At 37.3% G+C, this 21,657-nt stretch overlaps 2 protein-coding genes across 2 annotated transcripts; one reads left to right on the top strand and one right to left on the bottom strand.

The window, feature by feature from the left end:
• Nucleotides 1–497: 497 nt before the first annotated feature.
• CBG10933 lies at nucleotides 498–3,892 on the top strand (the record flags this gene model as incomplete). The annotated part of the gene is made up of 11 exons (XM_045239899.1): nucleotides 498–631; nucleotides 679–805; nucleotides 854–1,046; nucleotides 1,092–1,182; nucleotides 1,954–2,026; nucleotides 2,072–2,222; nucleotides 2,651–2,823; nucleotides 2,869–3,327; nucleotides 3,372–3,470; nucleotides 3,521–3,678; nucleotides 3,796–3,892. 11 exons carry the CDS (start codon nucleotides 498–500, stop codon nucleotides 3,890–3,892), a joined length of 1,755 nt encoding a protein of 584 aa, XP_045094410.1.
• A 561-nt stretch (nucleotides 3,893–4,453) lies between these two features.
• On the bottom strand, nucleotides 4,454–10,936 carry Cbr-nhx-4 (the record flags this gene model as incomplete). The annotated part of the gene is made up of 10 exons (XM_045239898.1): nucleotides 4,454–4,596; nucleotides 5,287–5,430; nucleotides 5,478–5,861; nucleotides 5,909–6,050; nucleotides 6,098–6,306; nucleotides 6,354–7,289; nucleotides 7,640–7,794; nucleotides 10,041–10,161; nucleotides 10,463–10,546; nucleotides 10,909–10,936. 10 exons carry the CDS (start codon nucleotides 10,934–10,936, stop codon nucleotides 4,454–4,456), a joined length of 2,346 nt encoding a protein of 781 aa, XP_045094409.1.
• Nucleotides 10,937–21,657: the final 10,721 nt, after the last annotated feature.

Here is a 21,657-nt window from a genome sequence, read left to right as displayed (position 1 = left end):
CATTTTCCAAATTATTCTCCTACAAAACTTCCGCTTGTTCAAACAGAAATAAAAACGAAAGCAAAAATAAAACTTTTTCCCATTTTCTCTGATAGTGCAAAAGTGTCGATTATCACCTGAAAAGCGTATACACTTGTTGATTGTGTAGTACAGCGGCTGGCGGCGGCGTCCACCTCGCTCACTCAACTATTTGCATTTTTCTCGATTCAGTCGGTGCGTCGATAAAAAGAATATTTATTCACCGCAGCACCGGCCATTGATACTCTCTTCTTAAGAATTTTTCAACCCTTCTGCCATCCATGAGGTGGGTTCCAGCACACTCACACATGCTTTAAATGTGATAGTTATCAGTGATTCAGCTTCATATTTTGCCACATTTTCTTCCTCTTGTACCCTTTTTACCTCCTACTGGCTCGTTTCGGAAGTTTCGTTATCTTGCTTCTCACTACTTCCCCTATATTTGTGTTGCAATCCCCTTTTTGCTTTTTCAGTAGGAGATGAATAAGGAAAAAGAAGAGTTTGATTTGATTGATAGATCATTCGATGCCTCAACAGTCGGAACGCCTAACAGTAAAATTCGGTTTCGATACACTGACAAAAAAGAATTCTGGCTTTCAAACGCAGGATCCAGGTAGGGATGTTGCGAAATGTAGAGTTTTATATTTCGAAATTTTACAGAGCTTATGTTTTTCGACTTTTCACTTGCTTCTATGCCATTTTTATCGTTATAGCAGGAATAGTCATAGAACTGTCGAATATCATTGCAACAACAGAAAACACAGACAAAATTAGTATCAAAGATTTGGTAAGATAATTTTATATATTCTTGTGCTCCAATTATCTATATTTTTAGGTCCTCGGAACATGGCTCCTGGGAGGTTCTATTCTTTTTATCGCCTACTGTTCATATTTAGTTCACGATATGCATTTCACGATTAAACGCCGCCGTCAAAATTTCCGCAATAGTACGATGAGTGATGGCGTTGAACCAGAAGTGCTTGCAAACACTTCAACCGGAAGTCTATATTTACGTCTAGGATGTGTTGGTAAGCTTATGAAATTCGAAACCTACTTTGAAAAATAATTTTTAGTTTTTGGAATCATTGGTGTGGTTTATTATCTACTTATCTTTGTCATATGCTTGTTGGGTTGGAGCTCGAATGAGGGAGAGTGTAGTGCGATGTAAGTAAAATATACCGTAAAACCTGTATTAGAAGGGCCGGCCCTTTTTTTTTTCGTGGGGTCCCTAAGGGGGAACTTTAATTAGAGTGGCCCTCCAATTAGAGGGGGCACTTGTATTTTCCGTGGGTCTTCTGACAACGTATCTTCTATTGGAGAAGCATCATTTTTAAGCAAAAATTTAGTTTTTCTACCAAAAATCCATTACAATTCCTACATAATTTACGCGAAAACCCCAACATTGTTGAATTTAAAAAAACTGGCACCTGAAAATTTCGCGGGCGCCGTTCGTGTCGATTTACGAGGCCTCGTCCTTGAATCCGCCATTGTACCAAAAGAAATTAACTTCTTTGAATTTGGGTGTTATTCTGATTAAAATTCAGGTTTCTTGGTAACATTTCGATCGCTGGAATTTCTAGAACTTTTAAAATTGAAAACTCCAAGCTTGATTGCGAAAATTGCTCGAACGAGAAAAACATCTGCATTAGAGCAACAGCATTCAAATTCTCAGGTCTCAGTATTTTTCAAAATCAGACTGTAATTCAATCAAAACAACGGAAAAAAACGGCTGAAAATCAAAGGAGGTAGTCAAGGGGGTACTTCAAATAGAGTGGTCCCTCAAATAGAGGGAGCACTTCTATTTTTCGTGAGGTCTTTAGAGGGGCACTTCAATTAGAGGGGCCCTTCAATTTCCTTCAATTTCAATTTCATTTTATTAGAAGATACAGGTTTTACGGTAAACTGGATTTAAGAGAAATGTCAACATAATTATAGATCAGATATTCTGAATATGATGGCAGCTGTATTTATTTTTGTACAAATGTGGTTCGTTTATTGCAATGGAAAAGTGAGATTTGTCCGTTTGCTGTATATTTCCTAGTTGGTATTTTAGATCATTTTCACCGGTGATGGTAACTTGGCAAGATTTGGACTAATGCATTTGACAGGAACCAATCTTTGGATGTGGTTGCGATATATTTTGTATGAAGAAGTCGAAACTATCAAAGAAATCAGACATGCTCAGCATAAGAACGATTCTCAAGGTAAGTTGGCTGAATCTGGATTATTCATTTCTATTATTTAAGATTTTCTGAACTGAGTTTGAAAAATTCTGTAAAAAAGGTAAAGATGTCATATTTTTTTGTTTTTGGCAAAAACCCATTTTTTCCATGAAATAAACAAGTGTATAAACACACAGGTATAATATACCCGTTTCTTGAATTTTGAGCTCAATTATCATTGTTTTTGTAAACGATATCGAAAAGTTGTCAACTAATAAAATCTTCAAAATAACTTCATAAACATTTTCATAGCTTGCAGCTTTTGATATCTTTTACAGAAATCGAGATAATTCAGCTCAAAAATATTGTATAAAGTGGCGTTTTATTCATTCACAGTATTTGCGGAGTCTTGCAAATCTACAAAGCATCCAGTTTCTTGGACAGTATCCTTCAATCAAAATTTTATTCAGGTCTTGCACATGGACATTATCACGAAGAGCTTGAAGAGATATGCAAAGGAGTTTTGTGTGTCTTTACTGGATACAACGAATTCATGTACACCTGCGTGGTAGAGTACTCATTGATCTGTGCAGGTGTCGCTTTCGTATTCTGGACCAATTTGGAACGACTGAAGAGAGGACAGGTACAAAACTATTGAAACGTATCAAAAATATAGACTTGATTCCAGATGGAGAACAGAATGAAAAAACGAAGTATTCTCAAGATTGACTGCTCAAGAACTGCGGAGGGGCTTTTTGCTGGATTTGCTTGCATCATTATCACAATCATCGCCATTGCTCTTTTCAACGCGTACTCAACGGATAAAAATGTAGCTCAATGGGTAAGTAGAAATCTTCGAAATTCGGAAGCTCATGCTATTTTTCAGATATTTTCTTGTACTAACATGATTTTCTTCCTCATCTCCACTTTCTTGGTGCTCTTCGCGTTTTGGAGAATGAAGTACCTGAAGTTTCTTATGGAAGATGATGACGCGGAAGACGACAATGCAGAATTGCTCGATAGAATTCTTCTTGTAGTAGGACTGATGGGAGAGCTCACATTCTCCATTGGTGGAATTCTCTCCTTTGTAAACAACATTTCTGTCGGACTTCCACTTATTATTTTCATCACGAATGTGTTGAGACTGGTTAGTTTTCTGATTGATTTTTTAAATTAGAATTTGTTATTCAGATCCAAGTAACATTCCAAAGTGGTCTCTTGATGGTTGCTTCTCGTCTAAGGCTCGAAGAAGGTGACCAGCATATGCTTAGGTATAAACCGGGGAAACAAGTAAGACGAATACTTTTAGAAAGTTATCTTTGAAACGGTTAATTGTTCAGGTCATCACAATGTTGTTGATGATGAATTGCGCACAATTTCTGATGAATGTTTTTGAAGCTCAAAAAGCTGGAATCAACGACGAGATGATCAGTATGTACGGATCGTACTACTGGGCAATCATTGTTCGTGGTTGTTCACCGTTAACCATTTTCTATAGGTAAGTTTTCTGAAAACATTTGCGAAACTTTTTTCATTAAAAAAACAAGTGCAAATTATTATGTTACTTCTGGTACACGAGAAACAGTGAAATCTAAAAAATAAGAGAAGTTTTCAGGTTTCACAGCTCCGCCTGCTTCGCCGAGGTCTGGAAGAAGACTTTCCGACCGCCGAAGAAACCGAAAGAGAACGAGGAGGAGCGAACCCAGTTATAACTATTACGAGATGAGAAATGAATTGATACAATTGAATAAAAAAGTGAAAAAGAAATGGAATTTCTAGAAATGAGAGAAGAAAGTGTTAACAGCCGGAATTTTGAACAAAACAGAAATGATTATGCTCAATTGTCGGGGCAATTGGGATAGAGAAAAAAAAGTAACAGGATAGAGACAGATAATATATGTTCGGGTTGGAAGGCATTCTAACGAAACCGGATGAAGAAAAAAACACAATTTGTCAATCTGTGGTTCATAGTTCGGGGTTTCTTTGAGTGATGAGTGGTTCAGAAACAAATCTACACCGACCATGTTGACTGAATTGAAGAAACTAAAAGAATTGATGGGTGAGGATTAGTTTTTAGGATTACGAAACAGTTCCATGATCCGCAAAAATAAATTAACGAAAAACCCTTTTGGAAACTGAGAAGAGGGGAAGAAAGAGAACAAACAAAACCGAATGAACAAAAAACACTAAATATAGGAATGAAGCAAAATAAAAATTGGCGGCAGGGGAATGAATGATACCCGCGAAATGGGGGAAATCATGTTTAGAAGGTTCTACTCGCTTTCATCGATTTTGGAGATTTCGTCATCCTCGAATGTGGCCCTCTTCTTTGGGATGGCGGCTGGCGATTCCTCACGGATAGCCTCCTCCGGGTTGATGACAAACTGCTTGGTTCCACTGGTGATGGTCCGGGAGACTGCAAAACAGAGGGGTTGTGGGAGTTAATCAGTATACTTTGTGTTAAAAATGTGTTATTCTCCTATCAGAAGACAGTTTCGGAACATTTCAATTTTCAAATAATCGGAATTTCGGTATACTCCGATTTTCAAAACTTCGGAACTTTAGAATTTTTAGATTTTCAAAATTTTGGAATTCCGGGATTTTCTAGTTTCCAAATTTAGGAATTTCGTAATATTTTGATTTTCGGAACTTCAGAGTTTTGGAATTTTTAGAATTTCAAAATTTAGGAATTTCGGAATATTTCTATTTTGGAAATATTGAAGTTTTGGAATATCTCGATTTTCGAAACTGTGGAATTTTAAAAATTTTATATTTTCAAATATTAGGAGATTTGGAATTCCGGAACATTTCGATATTCAAAAAATCGGAATTCCGAATTATTCCCATTTTCAAAATTTCGGTATTTTGGAATTTTTTATTTTAAAATGTTCGGAATTTCAAAAATTTTCAAATTTTCAAACAATTGAATTTGTGAGATGGCCGATTGAATCGATCAGAAATCATGAGAGATTAGGATTTTCCAAATACCGTATCCGCACATTCTCAGACATTAAGCACCGTTCTGCGTCCCATACACCCTGTTACCCAAAACATCCCACATAGTTATTAACTCAGTATTAACTCAAACCCCGACTTTCCAACTCACGTTTTTTGGCGATTGGCTCTTTCTGGTTCAAATTCTTCAACTCGACGCTGTCGGCTCCACTCATCGAGTTGTGACGGCGGTTGTAGCTGCGAGCTCTCTCAAGGTCTCCAGGGTTGCTGATGGTGTTCTGGTTGTGGTACAGTTCTGGAAGTTTCCCCATTTTCATCTTTCTCAAATCATAATATACTCACGATTTGGATCAAAAGTTGGACGCTTGGATCCGCTGACTGGGCAAGTCAAGTAGTTATCAGCTGTCTCGTTTGGCAAGGCATAGATGAAATGGCGAGAGTAGCGAGTAACAGCACGATGTGGAGTACGTCTTCCGGTGGAGCGTTGGTCACGGTCATCATCGATGCTTGAGAAGTCAACGAATGGAGCAATAGTTGGACGGCCGATAGATGGGGCAGGAGTGTGGGAGACTTCTCCGTGACGAGTACTGGAAATTAGAAAAGTGAATCTTGAAACGAGACTATTTTGAACATACAGATCAGTGTGACTGCGTTCACCAATACGAAGAGCAGTGCTGACAGCCTTTGGAAGTCCAAGTGTGCGGAATGTCTCATCGGTTGGAAGGTCTGTAAATTGAAAATTCATTCTAATAATAATTAGATTGGACTCTAACAGGTATTCTCGGAAGTGAGCCATTTCTTGATGTACTTGTCGTTGAATTCATAGAACCATTTAAGAGCCTTCGTGTCTTTCTGCTTCAGCCCATCATCTCCAGGAATCTTGAGGCACTTCATGACGAATTTGATGGTGCAACCCTGAAAGTTTCAAATTTGTTAAGCGTCAGACCGAGTTTACTGGTTACTTGGAGGATGGAAGTGATGAAAATCATAGCGAGAGTGGTAGTGACAAAGTATGGCTTGGCTGGGATGATTCTCTCATCGATAATTTGGACAAGACCGAAACAAACAGCTCCACGGATACCGGCGTGAGTGACAACTAGTTGATCGGCAAATGGGATTCGAGTTTCCTTGGAAGCGAACATGTTGTAGAAGGCTGACAAAGCACAAGTCACTGAAAAATAGATTATGTGTGTGATATTCATATTTTCAAGGAGTTACCAATAAAGCGGTACAGGGTGCAGCACAAAACAGTCACTCCAATAAAGAAGTAGTCGAACTCGTGGTTGTAAGAGACAAGAGAGACTCCCAGATAGAAGAAAATGCACGATTCGGAGAGAGAAGAGCCAGTCTTTGAGAAGGTGAATGCAGCAAACTCCATCTCGACACACATGTTGGCAGCCATGTAGTAAGACATAATTGCAGCACAAACAATTGAAGCCAGGATTCCAGAGTAGTGACCAGTTTCAGCCAACAAGTAGGCAAGGTATGGACAGAAGAGTTGGAAGATTGGCTGATTCATCTGATGCCCGACCATATTCTTCATGATGAAGACTCCAAGGAATCCTACGAACATTCCACACAGGATACCTGCTCCACAAACAATGAAGAACTGGAAGAGACAGCTTCCAACGACCGCGAGAATAGTCAGGGATTCGTCGGTGGCGTCCGATGTCTTGATGACGTTGATCGAGGTACGATAGAGGACGATAGTAACAGCGTCATTGCACAAAGATTCTCCGAATACCAGAATAAAAAGACTCTTCTTGACGTCGAGCTCAGCGAAAGTGCTCAAAACGGATACCGGATCAACAGCACTGATCAAAGTGGCAAAGACAAAGAGATGCAAGAATCCTGGTTTGAACTCGAACACTCCTTCGATAGCCCACATGGTGAAAGCCAATAGGAGAGCGGTGACAACGGTTCCAACAACGGCAAAGAGGAGAATCTTGGGAAGGGCGAAAAAGAATTCCTTCTTCTGCATAGAAAGTCCAGCGTCATTGACAATAGCCGGGAGGAGAACCATGAAGAACATAAAGGTGTTCAATTGTCCTGGATCGATTTTGAGTCCGAACTTGACAGCAGAAGCCATGAAGACGCCATACATCATAAGGACGACGGATTCCGGGAGCTTGCGAAGGACTGGCCAGTGGAGAGCTGAAAGATTGAAAAATAATGAAAGGGATGAATAAACCAATGAATATATACATCCAGAATACATATACAATAAAAACCCTAATAGAATGATATTCCAGAAAGCCAGTTTTGAGCTCATATATTCCGGTTACTGTAAAAGATATCAAAAAAATAGTTAACTGATAAAACATTTTTGTAACTATGATAAATATTTTGTCAGTTGACGCCTTCCTGACATCTTTCACAGTAGCCGTGATATATTAGCTCAAATTTGAAAGTTAGGAGAAATACTGTTAGAGTTTTTACGGTCATACTCTCAATTACAAACCCTGTTTCCAACATCTTTGAACAAAAAATTGACAAAAACTCACTCGGCTTGGCAATAGTAACCAAAAGGATCAAGAAAACAATGGCGAGTGGTTGATAGGTGTGCTGGAAATCCACGTGGACGGGGTCGAGGAGATGTTTGGCCTCCTCAATTTCTTCTGGAGGCGCATCATGCACCCATTCGCCTTCGGCTTCCATTCTGAAAAAGAGCCATTTGAATAATGAAAGTCTTTACAGAGAAATCTGTGAGCTAGAAAGTATATATCAGTATTTGAAAACTTAGGAGTAACGGAATTCAAATAACTAATTTGGTAAATAATTCAGAGAGTATAACCCTTGAAATTCTACTTTTCTTCCTAGTTTTACTACCGTTATTTCTTTAACAGAAGCCTACCCAAACCGTTGAATTTAGGCTCCATTATCTCGATGCCTGTAATAAGGACCAAACATTTGTCAACTGATAGAATATTAATGCTTTTATCAAAAGTTATTTATCAGTTGACAAATGTTTAATATCTTTACAGGAATCAAGATAATCGAGCTCAAAATTAATTACTTGGGTGTGCTGCAAAATTAGAGAAAGACGGTAAATCGCATTTTCAGTATTAAACGCTTGAAATTCGCCATCCTAGTTCTACTAATATAACAATTCTTGAAATTTCACATATTTTTGTTATCTAATGCCACCTTAACGATGTTATTCATCAAACTGAATTTCTAAGAATCTAAGATATCTAAGGAACAGGAAATATAATAGGAAATATAAATTTTTGACTAGATCCTCCTCCCACACCCCAGTGATACACAAGTTATAACATCAGTGGAAAAACAACTAAAATTGCGAAAAGTCGCTAAAATGAGCGAGATTCAGAGTTGGGACACGGAAGAATGGGGGGGGGAAAACAAGACTTCTGTCCGGAAAAAGCAAAAAAAAAAAACTCAATTTTTTCTTTTCAATACTGGTCACTATATTAAAAGTGAGAAGCCGAGAGAGGAAATATAAAAAAAGGAACGGAAGAAGAAAATCCAAACTTTTTGCAGTAAACAAAAAAGTCATGAAGTTCTTTTTTTTCTATTTTGAAAATTTTTCATCATCGAAGAAAGGAGAGAAAAATTTGAAAAATAAGGGGAAAATGCTGAGAAGACGTCTAATTTTTGGTGAGAGCACCTTCTCTGGTGCTCTAGTGAGAAAATAAAACACATGAGGAGCTCTCATGATGTTGCGTTAGTTTCAACAGGAAATTACGAGCGATTTATCTTGAGACATCGATCATCTTATACTCAAGTTGCCAGAAAAATGTTTTATTTTTGTTTTTTGTTCTATTTGCATGTAACAGATTTTATTTGGCTACAAACAAACACCGTCTAAACAAATCTCAAGTTTCACTATTGTTCTTTTTTCGCTTCATTTCTATATTTTCCTACACATTGTTTCCGGGGGCGAGTCTCCCTGGGTCACACGGAATAAAGAAGAAATCAATTGATTCAGTGGTTTAGCGCCTTATTCTCAAACAATTCACGACCACAAAAACTGAGATCCGTGCCAGAATTTTTAAAATATGTATACTTTCAAAATTCTTGTTCAAAAGTTCGATGTGTTCACTAGCTCAGAAGAAAATTGAAGCGAATTAATGAATTCAAGCAAAAAAATGGCTGTGGACAAGAAGCTAGAGTTAGGGAGAAAGCGTAAGGTGAGTGTCCCTTTTTTTCTCTGTTCACATGTTTTTCATGTGGTCAGAGCTTTGTTTGTGACCCTTTTTTTCTCGACTCGTTTTTTTGTCTAAAAATGAGAACGAAAGAAGGAAGAAGATATCCAGATGGAGATTACAAAAAGAACATATTTAATTGTTTTCCGGTCGGTTACCGAAAATTGCTCTAATGTACTTTCTTTCTGAGATTCTGAATGTTGAAATCTGTTTCACAAAAATTCCAAAAAGAAGTAGGCTCAAAAGTGTATGTATACTTCGAAAATGAAAAATTATAAATACTTGAAAAATAATGATTTGCGAAAACTCAAAAACGAGAGAATTTCTCAGAAGAGAGGGAAGACATCTGAATATTCTCACAATTCTGTCATTTGAATTCAGAATACGAAAAATAGTGAGAATTGTACTTCTAACTGAATAACATCTTAGTCAATCTAACAGGAAAAACAGAATTTCTCAAATTCAGGTGGAACAAAACGAGATGACAAGAATTTTTCGCGCTCTTCCCTGGGTGCGCGAATGTTGCATAAACGCAATATATATTTGGAAGACACGCCTCGGGGGTCAGAAGAAGACTAAAGGTGGCCCGGACCGGGTGTGTAATGGTGTCTGGGGGTGCGCGACGGGTGGTGATGGTGGTACGCTGTCACTGAGTGCTTCTTAGCAGCAGCAGCTGCATTGTACGAGAAGACACAAAGGTCGCATCTTGATGATGCGCACAAACATATGTCTGACTGACCCTTCATCAGTTTCGAAAGTGTCGTTGTTGTTGTTGTTTTCCAACTTCTGAGCAGCGATGTTAGAAATGTTCTCCTGGCTTGGTAGATAGTTGATCAATTTCTCAGCGATATCTTCGGCAACTGAAAATTCTATGATTTCATATTTTCTCATGAGATGCTTGAGAGCGCAAGTCACACTTTCTGTGCTTTTTCCAAAAATCAGTCTCCGTAAAAACTTCTGAATGTTTGATCTTGAAGGTAGCAACAGCTACTATGTAACAAAACAAAGAAGGGAAACAAAAAAAAAGAAAAAAATAGTTTGCAGAAGTGGAGGAAATGTATTCATGTGTCACACAAGTACTCAGAAATTACATTATACTAGGATTCCTCTAGGTTTAAAGGGCGCTGGATGTTTGATGTTGCAAAAAAGGGGTAAACTTACGAGTTCCGTTTTTTCCTGCAGCCAAGGGAACCGAGAAGATGAATTGGACGACCACCAAGATGATCAGCGATGCTTTGATGGAAACTGAAATATTGAATTCGTTCGGTTGATGATGGTTTTTTTCTCAAATTTTATGTTAATTTTTTTGTTCAAAAATTTTGGAAAAAAATCGCAGTTAAATTTCAAAAAAAAAGTTGATTAATTGTTTTTTTGGATTCAAAAAAAAATGATTCGAATTTTTTGAAAACTTTCAGATTTTTTGAAATTTTTTAGAGTTTTCTAAAATTTTCAGATTTTTTCAAATTTTCAGATTTTTTGAAAATTTTCAAAAGGAAACGAAAAAGGTTTACAATAGAAATCATATTTTTAAGCTCATAAGTTATTTTCACCAATCCTTTTTCTCCAAAAACCCCAGTATTTTCTGAATCCCAAATATCTAAACTTACGCATTCTGGATGGATTGTTTCGGACCATGTGGCCCTGCAGTAGTAGTGAGTCAGTTGGTAGAAGTTTGAGGTTTGCTTCCGCAACCCGGCAACTCTAGAAAATATGGTCATAAGGCGAACAATTTTCTCAAAGTGGAAAAATATCGGGTTTCCCGGACGAGGATTGATTTTCCAAAATAAACATTTTTTGGGGTCTCATTGAGAACCAATGAGATGACAAATTGCAGGATGAAAAAGTGCGAGAGGTAAGTGTTTAAGAGAAAAATAAGGAAGAGGGAGATAAATGAATGAAGACATATTAGGAATAAAAAAAATGAAAGAAGAGAAGAAGAAGGAGATGGTAGAATAACGATGACGACGTGTTGGTCTTGGTGGTTTGGATTATGTAAATAAGAAAAAGAAATAATTCGGTGCCCCCATCCTTTCCACTTTACACGGACAATTAAAATCTACAGGGCTGAGGACAGATGAGAGGAACAGACAGAATGTGATTTTTCGAAAAAAAAATTTCTGCGATGACAATATCTAACCAGATTCTGAAATATTCAAAGAAAGAAAAAAATGAGGAAACCTGTGAAAGAGTAAGACACGGAAATATATGAGGAAGGACTGTATGTATGTCTAAATCTCTTCAAATTTTCAAAAACAAAACAATACGGAACAAGAGTCATGGGAACCAAGGCGCAGATATTATCGAGGTTTCCATATATACATATGTTCCCAAGATTTTTTTGAGAAATGAGGACAGAGAGAAGACGACGTAAGTTTCGAAACATATCGTAAATGAGAAGGAGACTCAAGTGTCTAGACCTTTCGGGACAAGTTGAAAAATGACCCAAGTGTGTCTGTTCTAAACAGAAACAGGCTAAAAGGGCAGAATTCCGGTTTATCTTAGAATTACGGTATTAGTCTCAATTGAGGTTTCAACAAGAAATTGTATCTCAGCACACTTCGTTTATTCTCAAGCTCTGCCCTCCTATTTTACCTAGTTAAATAGATTTCTAAATATAGAAAATTCGAAAGTCTAAAAAAGAATCGACCCAAAAATGACCTGTTTCGATCATAGTTCTTTTCTATTGTTCGAGATGAATATCGTTTATTTCTGATGTAATGTTTTCTGGAAATGCATACGTCAAGAAACCAAGAAAAGCAAAAAACACACATACAAGAACAGATCACTTTCTTGGGATGTAAAACATGGGAGGCCAGTAGAAAAATACAGAGAAGACACACCTGATACAAAGAGCTTGTCCTGACCAAACATGTGAAATCAAACCGCTTAATGCGGAGGCGACAGAAGCAACAAAAAACAAAGCAGAACAGAGGCAGCGACTCTTCGTCAATAATGAGACCAGAACTAATTGTTCTAACAGTGGGACTGCAGAGGCTGACGATGGCTGATTTCATGAGAGAATACAAAACTTCTGGAATAGAAAATAAACACGCCTATGGTTGAGAAATTGCTAGAAACATGGATGTTGTAGCAACCGTGAACGTAGTAGAAGGTCATGAGGCTGTGACAAAGAGGTAATTGCTAACAAAACATACGAAAATTGTTACGAAAATTGTTCGCAGGTTTCCGGAGACTAGTCGAGTTTCGTCGAAAAATTCTTAACTCAATTTCAAAATTCATAGTATCTTTCATCATTCAAAAAGTGTTCACCCTCTTCCAAAAATTTATGTCTTACTGTAGATGGGAAAAAAACTGAAAAGTCGTGAAGGAATATTGGGAGAATCTCATAAACTCTCACTTTCTCATCTTTGTAAACTAATCCGGTTTCCTTTCCAAAATTTTTTTACGAGTTCTGTAAGATGATTCATAATTTTTCATACTCAAACTACAGAATTTTCAGGTAAACATCACACGGATCTTACACAAATCAGAGATTCAAAATCAAAAGAACAATGGATGTCTGACTGCGTATGAATTAACCGGAAGCTTGATATATTAAAAACAATAATACCCATAGATTCGTAGTTATTTCTTTTGTATTCTTATCGGAAATGACACAAAACACATTTCGTGTACTCGGAGCATGAGATGAATTGACTCAAGTATCAGAAACCAGAAGATATTTGTAAAATTCAAAGATTTATGAGTTACAAGCTCACATAAAATGGAGTCATATCATTTTGAAAAAGCTAACATTGAAATAGATTTTTGAAGCGTCCAAAACTTTTAAACTTTTCAAAAGTCCGATTCTGAATTTCATGTTGTAACGCGATCAATCACAATCTATGCTCTTGGTTACAGTAATCTCATTATAATCACGTAGACGCTCTAATTTTGAAGGCACCAGACAAAATATTGCTCAGTGTCTTGAACGAAACTGTTCTTCCCGTAGTCCTTCACTTGTCTAATTTACCAGAAAAAACTAAATTTTTTTCAATCATTTTGGAATACGCTCAGTTTCAATACGCTCAGTTTCATTACAAAAAACCCCATTTTCAATTCAAAACAGATTTTTTCAAGACGACTTTCTCAACTTCTAGGGCATTTCAGAACATGTCATTAGTTTTGTTAAACTTTGGATTCAAAGAAATTGTAATTCTCAAAAAAATGTAATTTCATGTTCTGAAACGTGCTAGAAATTGGATAAACCGTTTCCGAAAGTCGCTGCTTTGAAAATTCGATTTTCAGTACCAAAACTGACATGACTCTGCTGAGTGTCTAGATAGGCTGTTCTTGACCATGAAATGTTCATCAAAATCTGGGTTCTGTCCTAAAACTTCATGACCTCAAGCAAATTTTCTCGTTGAGTTCCGGTCGATAAATTGCTTTGAAAAACTTTACAGCCAAAAAAATTAGGAGGCAGTTTTGTTTTGGGTCCCCCCCTTGGTAACCTTCCCACGTAAGTCAATTTGAGGTAGAACATCTACGCTCCATCTATTCTTCCCAGCGTGGTCTAAGACTTCCTTTTCGGTGAGTCGAAAATTGCCTACCGCCGATTGCCATTTCAGCCGAACGACAGCCGACCGAGCTGACCGATCGGTCGGCGCGCCTTCCGAATTAGTGCATTTGCGCGTCTAAATACTAATTTTTGCGTGCACACTTTTACTAGTTTGTAGTGAAATAAAATGTTGCGTTCGTAAACACTCTCTTCCATTTTGACGCGCAAATACACGAATTCGGGAAGCTCGGTTGGTTGTGGGTCGGCTGGATCGGCGATCGGTCAGCCGGCTAAACTGCCCAAATGGAAGCCTTAGTGTAGTCTACAAGGTGCAACTGTGGGTGTATGTCGTAGTGGGTGAGGTCACGGTGGCATTCAAATTCTCATCAAAAAGCTCAAAAATGAACATACTGACACCGGCACCAACACACGCCTCTAGCGTTGCCTATGATGATATGTACGAGTATGATAGTACTGACTGGTGATGCTCGGAACAGATATCTGTATTTCGAAAATTCCTAAGCTTTTTTTGGAATTATAGCTTTTTGGACTACGGTATTTGGAAGGCGAAAATATTTTCCTTGCGGGTCGCGAACAGACGTATATCTAACTGTCAAACTCGAAATTTTCTACATTTCGGAAAATTCCGACTAGGAACTTCTAAGCATCCCAATCTTGACTAATCTCCCTCTCTTCAAGTTCATAATTCTAAAACAGAGCAAACTTATCTGGATAGATGTTCCACCCTGTATTCAGCTTCCGAAGTCATCATCGCTGCGAGTAGCAAAAAGAAAGTAGAAGAAGTGGAAAAGAGAAAAAAGTCTCTGTGGGGAGAAGAAGGTAAGTCGAATGACTGAGTCGTCTCCAAAGTCTGACCTAGACCCCGCCCATATGTTGTTTCACCACATCCGATAGTCTAGACTCCACCCAGATCGCTCTTCGAGCTTTGGTGTTACATCCATATGTGAAGTTGAGAGACACAGAGAAATATAGACAATTTGAAAAATTTTGTCAAAAACAAGGTGGATACTGTAGAAAGTTTTTTGGAAATTTTTGATACAATTTGATGACTAAAATGGATTGGGTGTCAAATAGTTTCATCTGTTCATTACAACAGAAAAAGTTTGATCAGATACCAGATAGAACAATAAGCAGTAGCGGTGAAATGTGATATCTAGATATCAAAACCTTTTAGCTTTCTTAATAACTGTGACAAAAAAAACAGCATTTTATTTCTGCAGTTGACAACTTGTTTATGAAAATTCATCCAAAAGAAACCATAAAAGCACGAAAACTTCAAGAAATATTAGTGAGTTCTGAATCGTGATACTTTTAAAGTTCATCTCATTTGGATGAATAGGTACCAAAAATTGTCAACTACTAATCTGAAGATCTATTCTTTCTGGTAGACCTGAACATCTTGGTGCCATTATTAACTTTAAAACTTTAAAAACTTTAAATTTAACAAAGTCTACGAACGTCTTGGTGCCATTATTAACTTTAAAACTTTAAAAACTTTATATTTAACAAAAATTTTTCAACCATCCAGTTGACCATTTTCCATTTAATTAGGTGAAATTGTTGAAGTTCTGGTTTTTACTAAATCTCTTGCACGTCTGTGAGTTGTTTTTACAGCTATGCTTTTTTAGTCAGTAATCAAAAGTCAACGGACCTGCTAAACCGAAAGCGATTTTTTAGACCTATGTGCTTCTCCGCATTTTCTTTTCCCCAAATCGAGACAAAAACCTAATAGAGATTCAAATCGTATATACGGACTGGTACCAAGGCCAGATGGAAAGCCATTGGGTCCCTTCATATGGCAACATAACAGGTGACATTGAACTTCTCCCAGAAAAGCTTCGGTACTTTTCGTAAACATTTGCCAGGCACCGACTGCCCTTCAGGTGCCAGCGTGTGCCATTGGCGCCAAAATTCGAATAGAAAGAAAAACATGTTTACAATACCATTTAGGAGAGAAAGGAAATTTGAAAATTAGCAAGAGAAAGTGAAAGAGTTTATTGCCATAAGAGAGTTTTGTTTGAACAAGAGAGTCTGAGTATAAGACTTTGGAATAAATGTCACTATCGTACCTGTCACCATCAAATTCGAAATGATAGCCCATTTTGCATTCAATGACCCACTCATATTGTGGAACCTGGTACTGCCCAGCACTGCCTATCTCCATACTTTATCACCATCCAAATGGATAGCTCAATGCATATTCAAAAATATGCCCTTTGAAAGGAATAGAAAAATGTGAAAACAAGTGCAAATGTTTAGAAAATTTAGAATTTCAAATCACAGATTGGTTGTTATAGAGGTTCGTGAGAGCCATGAACGAGCCAAAGACAAACCGGTCCATAGCTTCTTGCAGGGTCAACATTTTTGGACTCTAACGGATATGATAGAACTTGACAAGTACTACAATTCTTTTCAAATTGAAACCCCGATCTTCATGAGAAATAAATTACAAGCAATAAAGTTGCAGAGCGCATGCAAAAGCGGATCTGACATCTCATCCCAGTGTTCGTTTGACCTGAAAAATTTTTACAGGCAAGATACAGTATCCCAAACTACACTAATTTGTAGTACTCGTCGAGACCTGAAGGATCTTTTCCGTTCAGTAGAAAAACATCGAGTTTGGAAGGGCCAGGATTGTTCGGAATTTCGAAAATTCAGAGTTTCTAAATTTTTTCGAAGTTTTGGAATTTTGAAGTCTTCCCATTTTTTGAACTTTGGAATTTCAGAATATTCCGGTTTTGAAACTTTTTGACTTTTGAAATATGCTCGAATTTTTGGAATATTCCCATTTTGAAATCTCAGAATATTCGGATTTCGAAAGTTTTGGAGTATTTTTTGAGATTTCGGAATAATCTGATTCCGAAATTTTTAAAATTCCAGTGTTTCGGGAAATTCCCATTTTTAAAACTTCTGAATTTTCGAATATTTCTATTCCGAATGCTTCGAAGTTTTGAAGTTTCGGAATATCCCAACTTCGAAATTTCGGAATATTCTCATTTCGAAAATTCCAGAAAGTTCCGCTTTTGAAATTTTGAAATTTCCGTCAATTCCGATTTTGGAAATTTTAGAGTTCCGGAATTCCGGAAAGCTTCGCTTTTGAAATTTTCAGAATCCCGGAAAGTTTTGTTTTTAAAGTTTTCGAAATTTTGGAGTTCCAATTTCCTATTACAGAAGCGCAAAAGTAGATTTTTCGTAGTTTTTTTGTAGCTAGAGTATGCATTCTACCGTCACGGTGTACAACGCTAAATGTCACTCTGCGTACAGCTGTCGTCCTCGCCTTTATGTATGCAATCGGGCGTGTGCTTTCTCTTTGCCCGCGTAGCTCAGTCGGTAGCGGCGCCGCACCTTCAACACTCGCCTCGACAAGTTCAACTCCTCGAGGGGCACCTTTGAACGAAATTTCGAGAAAATTATTTTTTCATGTCCCCCCACCTTTAACATACCGTAGTCCAAAAGCCATTAATTCCAAAAATTGATAACACTCCGAAAAAAACTTTCGAAAATATTCCGACAGGAAGGATTTCATTCCGAAAATGGAGGATTTCATTCCGAACATCCGGAGGGTTTTATTCCGGAATTCCGAATTCGATTTCCAACATCACTGGCACTCGCCGGGTTGTATCAGATCTATTCTAGTCCGTCGAAAAAATATGGAGGTTCCAAGAAACTATGGTTCAGTACGTCGTTAGCTTGTCCCTGCTCTTCTGAGAACAGGAAATGGGAAAACCCCCACATGGAAACATCTAGAACTCAAGCGACAACAACTGGAGAACATATGTTCTTCTAGAAGGACCATGATGTCATGTCTATGCTAGACGTTTCTTCAAATCAAAACATCAGGAGGGACTATTTGTTCAAATTTCGTAACGGAAATCGACAGTCGTTCTCCTTTTTGAAAAACATTTTTTCGATTATTAGAAACATAAGAGTGCCACCTGTTACTTGAGCATGTCAGATCGTGATCTTTTGTAAAAGAACATCGGAAGAGCTTTCGATGACCGTAAATCATTTCCGAAGAGGACCGACAGTTTGTAAAGTCTGTCTAGACAAGGTGTCTACGAGGGGACCATCTGGTGGAATTGGAAACACAGCACCAAAAGAACAACTTTAACTGATGGAAAATCAAGATACAGGTTCAGGTTGAGCAAAAATCACCACAAAGAAGTTTTTCACAAAGAACCTCTAAGAAAACTGATAAAAGCAAAAAGGGGGTGTTCGGAAAGAAGAATAGAAAAGAAGAACTGTGAAAAGGGGAACAAAAAAATCATCAAGACGGTTAGTCGATGTTATAGCGATATTGAATTGCGAGGAGAAAGGGAACGCATCGGGTTATAAATTTTTAGTGCTGACGATTTCTTTTGAAAGAACCAAGAAAGGGAAAAATGAGAGGGGAGGGGGAGAAATTTTTTTGGAATGAAATGTGTCATATTTGTATAAAGGTCAAATGCTTACTTTATACTTAACCATGGAAAAAACCCACAAACGTACCGGTTGACCCACCGTGACTCACAATTTGATTTCTTTTGATTCCTGCTTGAAAAATGAGGTGAAAAAAAAGAGAAGAAGCAAGAAAAATATAAAAATCTGCATATCCTATATAGTCAATAGAGAAATAAAAAACAATCGAAAGGAAGATACAAACCGGGGCTTTTTTGTGGTTGGAAGAAAAACACGGGTGGGGTGGTATGGAAAATATCAATGTCTAGGAAAAATAGTAAAAATGAGCATCCCAACGGGAAATTGGTTCGTATATATTTTGTTGCTTCTGAGAACTTGACTACGGAAAAGAGCTACCAATTATTATTGTGAACTGCTGATAAGGGGAATTCCGATTCAGAAGTTTAGGCTAAAGTTTACTAAACATAACGCAACATGTGATAATATTTTGATAATTTTGACAGTACAAAAAGTGTAAACTTTCTGTACAAAATGTACCAGCATGTGACAAGATTAAAGTGGCTGAAAATGCTTTTTAATGTTACAAAGAAGATCTCGTTTCTTTAATGCATTGTGAATTTCAAAAATTGATGTCTACATCTCCATCTGAAATATCGAAAAAATTTAAGGATTATGGTTTTTGCTTTCTTTTTCATGCTTTTATATATCCAGACAAATTCGATTGTTTTTTATCGAATGGGGGTGGATATTGGAGAGCCAAAAGTCTGTGCACATCCCATAAAAACCAGACAAAACTGATAAGAAAGATGTGCAGGAAAATAGTGTGTCGGATGTGAGAAACAGCAGAGAGACGGGAAATCCCCCGCCTGGACGAGGCGAGGGAATTCTTTCAGTACAAAGTTCCAATAGGAGAAAGAAAAGTTTCGAAGGAAACGCAGCTGATTTTTTGCCATAGACTACTTTAGGTTTCTGCAGAGAGCTAATATTTTGGAAATAAAAAAGTGTCAAAAAACATGCGGAAGGAATGGGCTAAAAAACGGAAGAAAGTTTTGTATGGTTGCTCTCGGGTATGAGGAGGAGGAATGCGACAAATATTTATATCAGGGATTATACTGGCGAGATTAAATGAGACCCCCGTTATCCCTGATTTTTTGGTTGAATGGAGATTCCAACACGAACACATAATAGATGCATGGATGAAAAACTAAATTTAAATAAATCAATGCGAGAATAAATGTGGAAAATATTATTGGAAGCAAAGAGTGAGGTGAAAAGTCCACTAGATGAAGGCAATAACAAATGATAAGCGGACGCTCTTTTAAAGAAGAAATAGGAAGACAAGAATGACTATAGTACACAGTTTCAGTTGAATGAATATGTTTTATGGTGTCAGAACGCATATTTGAAGGAGAAATCATCTTTTCAAGAAAGCGGAAATGGGTGTGAAAAGATTATTTGGTTTTTTTGGGGCTAAAAATATTTTGTTCTAATTATAAAACAATATTTATTCCGTTATCGCAATGTCTTATCTTTCTAATGACCGATGTCTGCTCAACCATCACATTTTTGTTGGTTTAATTATTGTTTTTTGAGTTGTTTCCTTTTTTCATTTTTCGAATTTTTGATCAATTATTTTCAGTAGGGCGGGCAGGTGATTTTATTCATTATTATAGCTTTAAGTTTGCTATGACTGCAAAAATTAAAAAATAATTTTTAAAAAAGTCAAAACTTGAGTAACAATCATCATTTGCACAATTCCTCTCTTATAAACAACCTCCCACGTCCTCAGATCAGATACCATCTAGTTCGACCAAATTATCATGCTTCTGCAAAAACTTCTTGCGGAGCAATCTGGTGAACAGACAGGTCATAATCGGGCGGAGTCGATGCTCTCACTACGTAAATAATCTCTCGCCTCCTCTCTGTATGTGTAGGTGTTTTCTCAAAAGCTTCTCGCGCAATGACTTCGAAATCAAACGTTTATAGTGATATCATATTATCCTCGGGACAATGGGAGACAATTTTTGCTCGGACAAAAAATCATGGAATGTGTGGTGCGGATTGTCTTGCTTTTTGTACTCTTTTTCAATTGTTCTAGCAGATGTTTTTGATCAATTTCTACGGAAAGAAACATCAAAAACCAAATTAAAATGAATGGCTTCTAAATTTTCTGTACGGTTTCTGTAGAAAATGGAAAACAAAAAGGTGAGTATTACTTGTTGAACAGGAGAAGAGTTAGCGATAAAGTACGCAAAATTGCGGGTTTATCATAAACCCTATCATTTTTATTACGTTTAAGATAGTAAAATGCACTAGACCTATTTTTTCTTATTAACTTAACTCTTTTACTCTTACTTATAAACTTCTGCAAATTTTCTAAACTATGAAAAATTAAACAAAAAAGCATTGAACCGACTTCCCAGAGAATTCGTTTTGGTTCGGCTACGAGAATAAAACTCATGTCCCCGATATATTATTTACAATCTAGCGCTCATTGTTCTTAATGCGATGGACAATCAAAAACGCCCCAGAATTCCTGTTCAACCCACGGAGATTGAACTGTGTGCCTTTGACAGTGATACTTTGTGTGCTCCCAAGGTGGCATAGAACAATATCGAAAGCAATTTATCAACTTTCATGAATTACGTCAGAATGATCAAGAAGGAAAATAAAATAACATAATATAAATATTTTCAGAGTTTCAAGAGTAGTTGGGAATTGATTGGAAAAAATTTATACAAATTTCCAGGGATGTTGGAACGGAATCGGCAATTTGGAAATTTTCAAACATTCCGACCACTTTTAAAATAGTTCCGTTTTTTCGGAAAATGAGCTTTTTGAACTACGGTATGTCGAAGACGTACGCAAGAAGTTTGTTTGCAAATTTTGAGCTGAACTACTTTCAAGTTGTTATTTGGCGTTCTCGGAATCCGGTCGTTTCTTCATCAATTATTCCAGATTTTGGAATGGGCATTTCAAAATTTTTGAAAGTCGGAATTTTGCGAGATCCGGAATTTCCCCATTTTGGAACTCGAAACATCACTTCAGTTGTACCAAAAAAAATGATATGGCGGGAAAGCCAGATATGCATCTATTTTTTATTTACGCAGTGAGAGCATCGACTCCGCCTCCTCCTATCTTTTGCGATCAGAATCTTTTAGGAGACCCACGTAATCCAAATTTGGTAGGCCGAGGAAGAACTCGACGGAGAATTCAAAGTGTGTGGATTATTAGAGTTCTGTGCAGCTCAATCAATGTACAAAATATTAGGTTGGCGGGAAAGTCTTTGTCACTCTGTTTGTTTAATCACTGTTCTCGTATATGGAGGCTGTGTATGATATCGACTCTAGTGAATAACAAGGTGATAAGAACCTTCCATATAAACAAGTCCCCATTTCCTTCCCTGCTCCTCATCTGTAATTGAAACGATATGTTTGTT

This window comes from Caenorhabditis briggsae (assembly GCF_000004555.2).
Source record: "Caenorhabditis briggsae complete genome, chrX, whole genome shotgun sequence".
NCBI lineage: Eukaryota > Metazoa > Nematoda > Chromadorea > Rhabditida > Rhabditidae > Caenorhabditis > Caenorhabditis briggsae.
The sequence above is the reverse complement of the archived record's forward strand: the minus strand, read 5'-3'. Positions and strand labels throughout refer to the sequence as shown.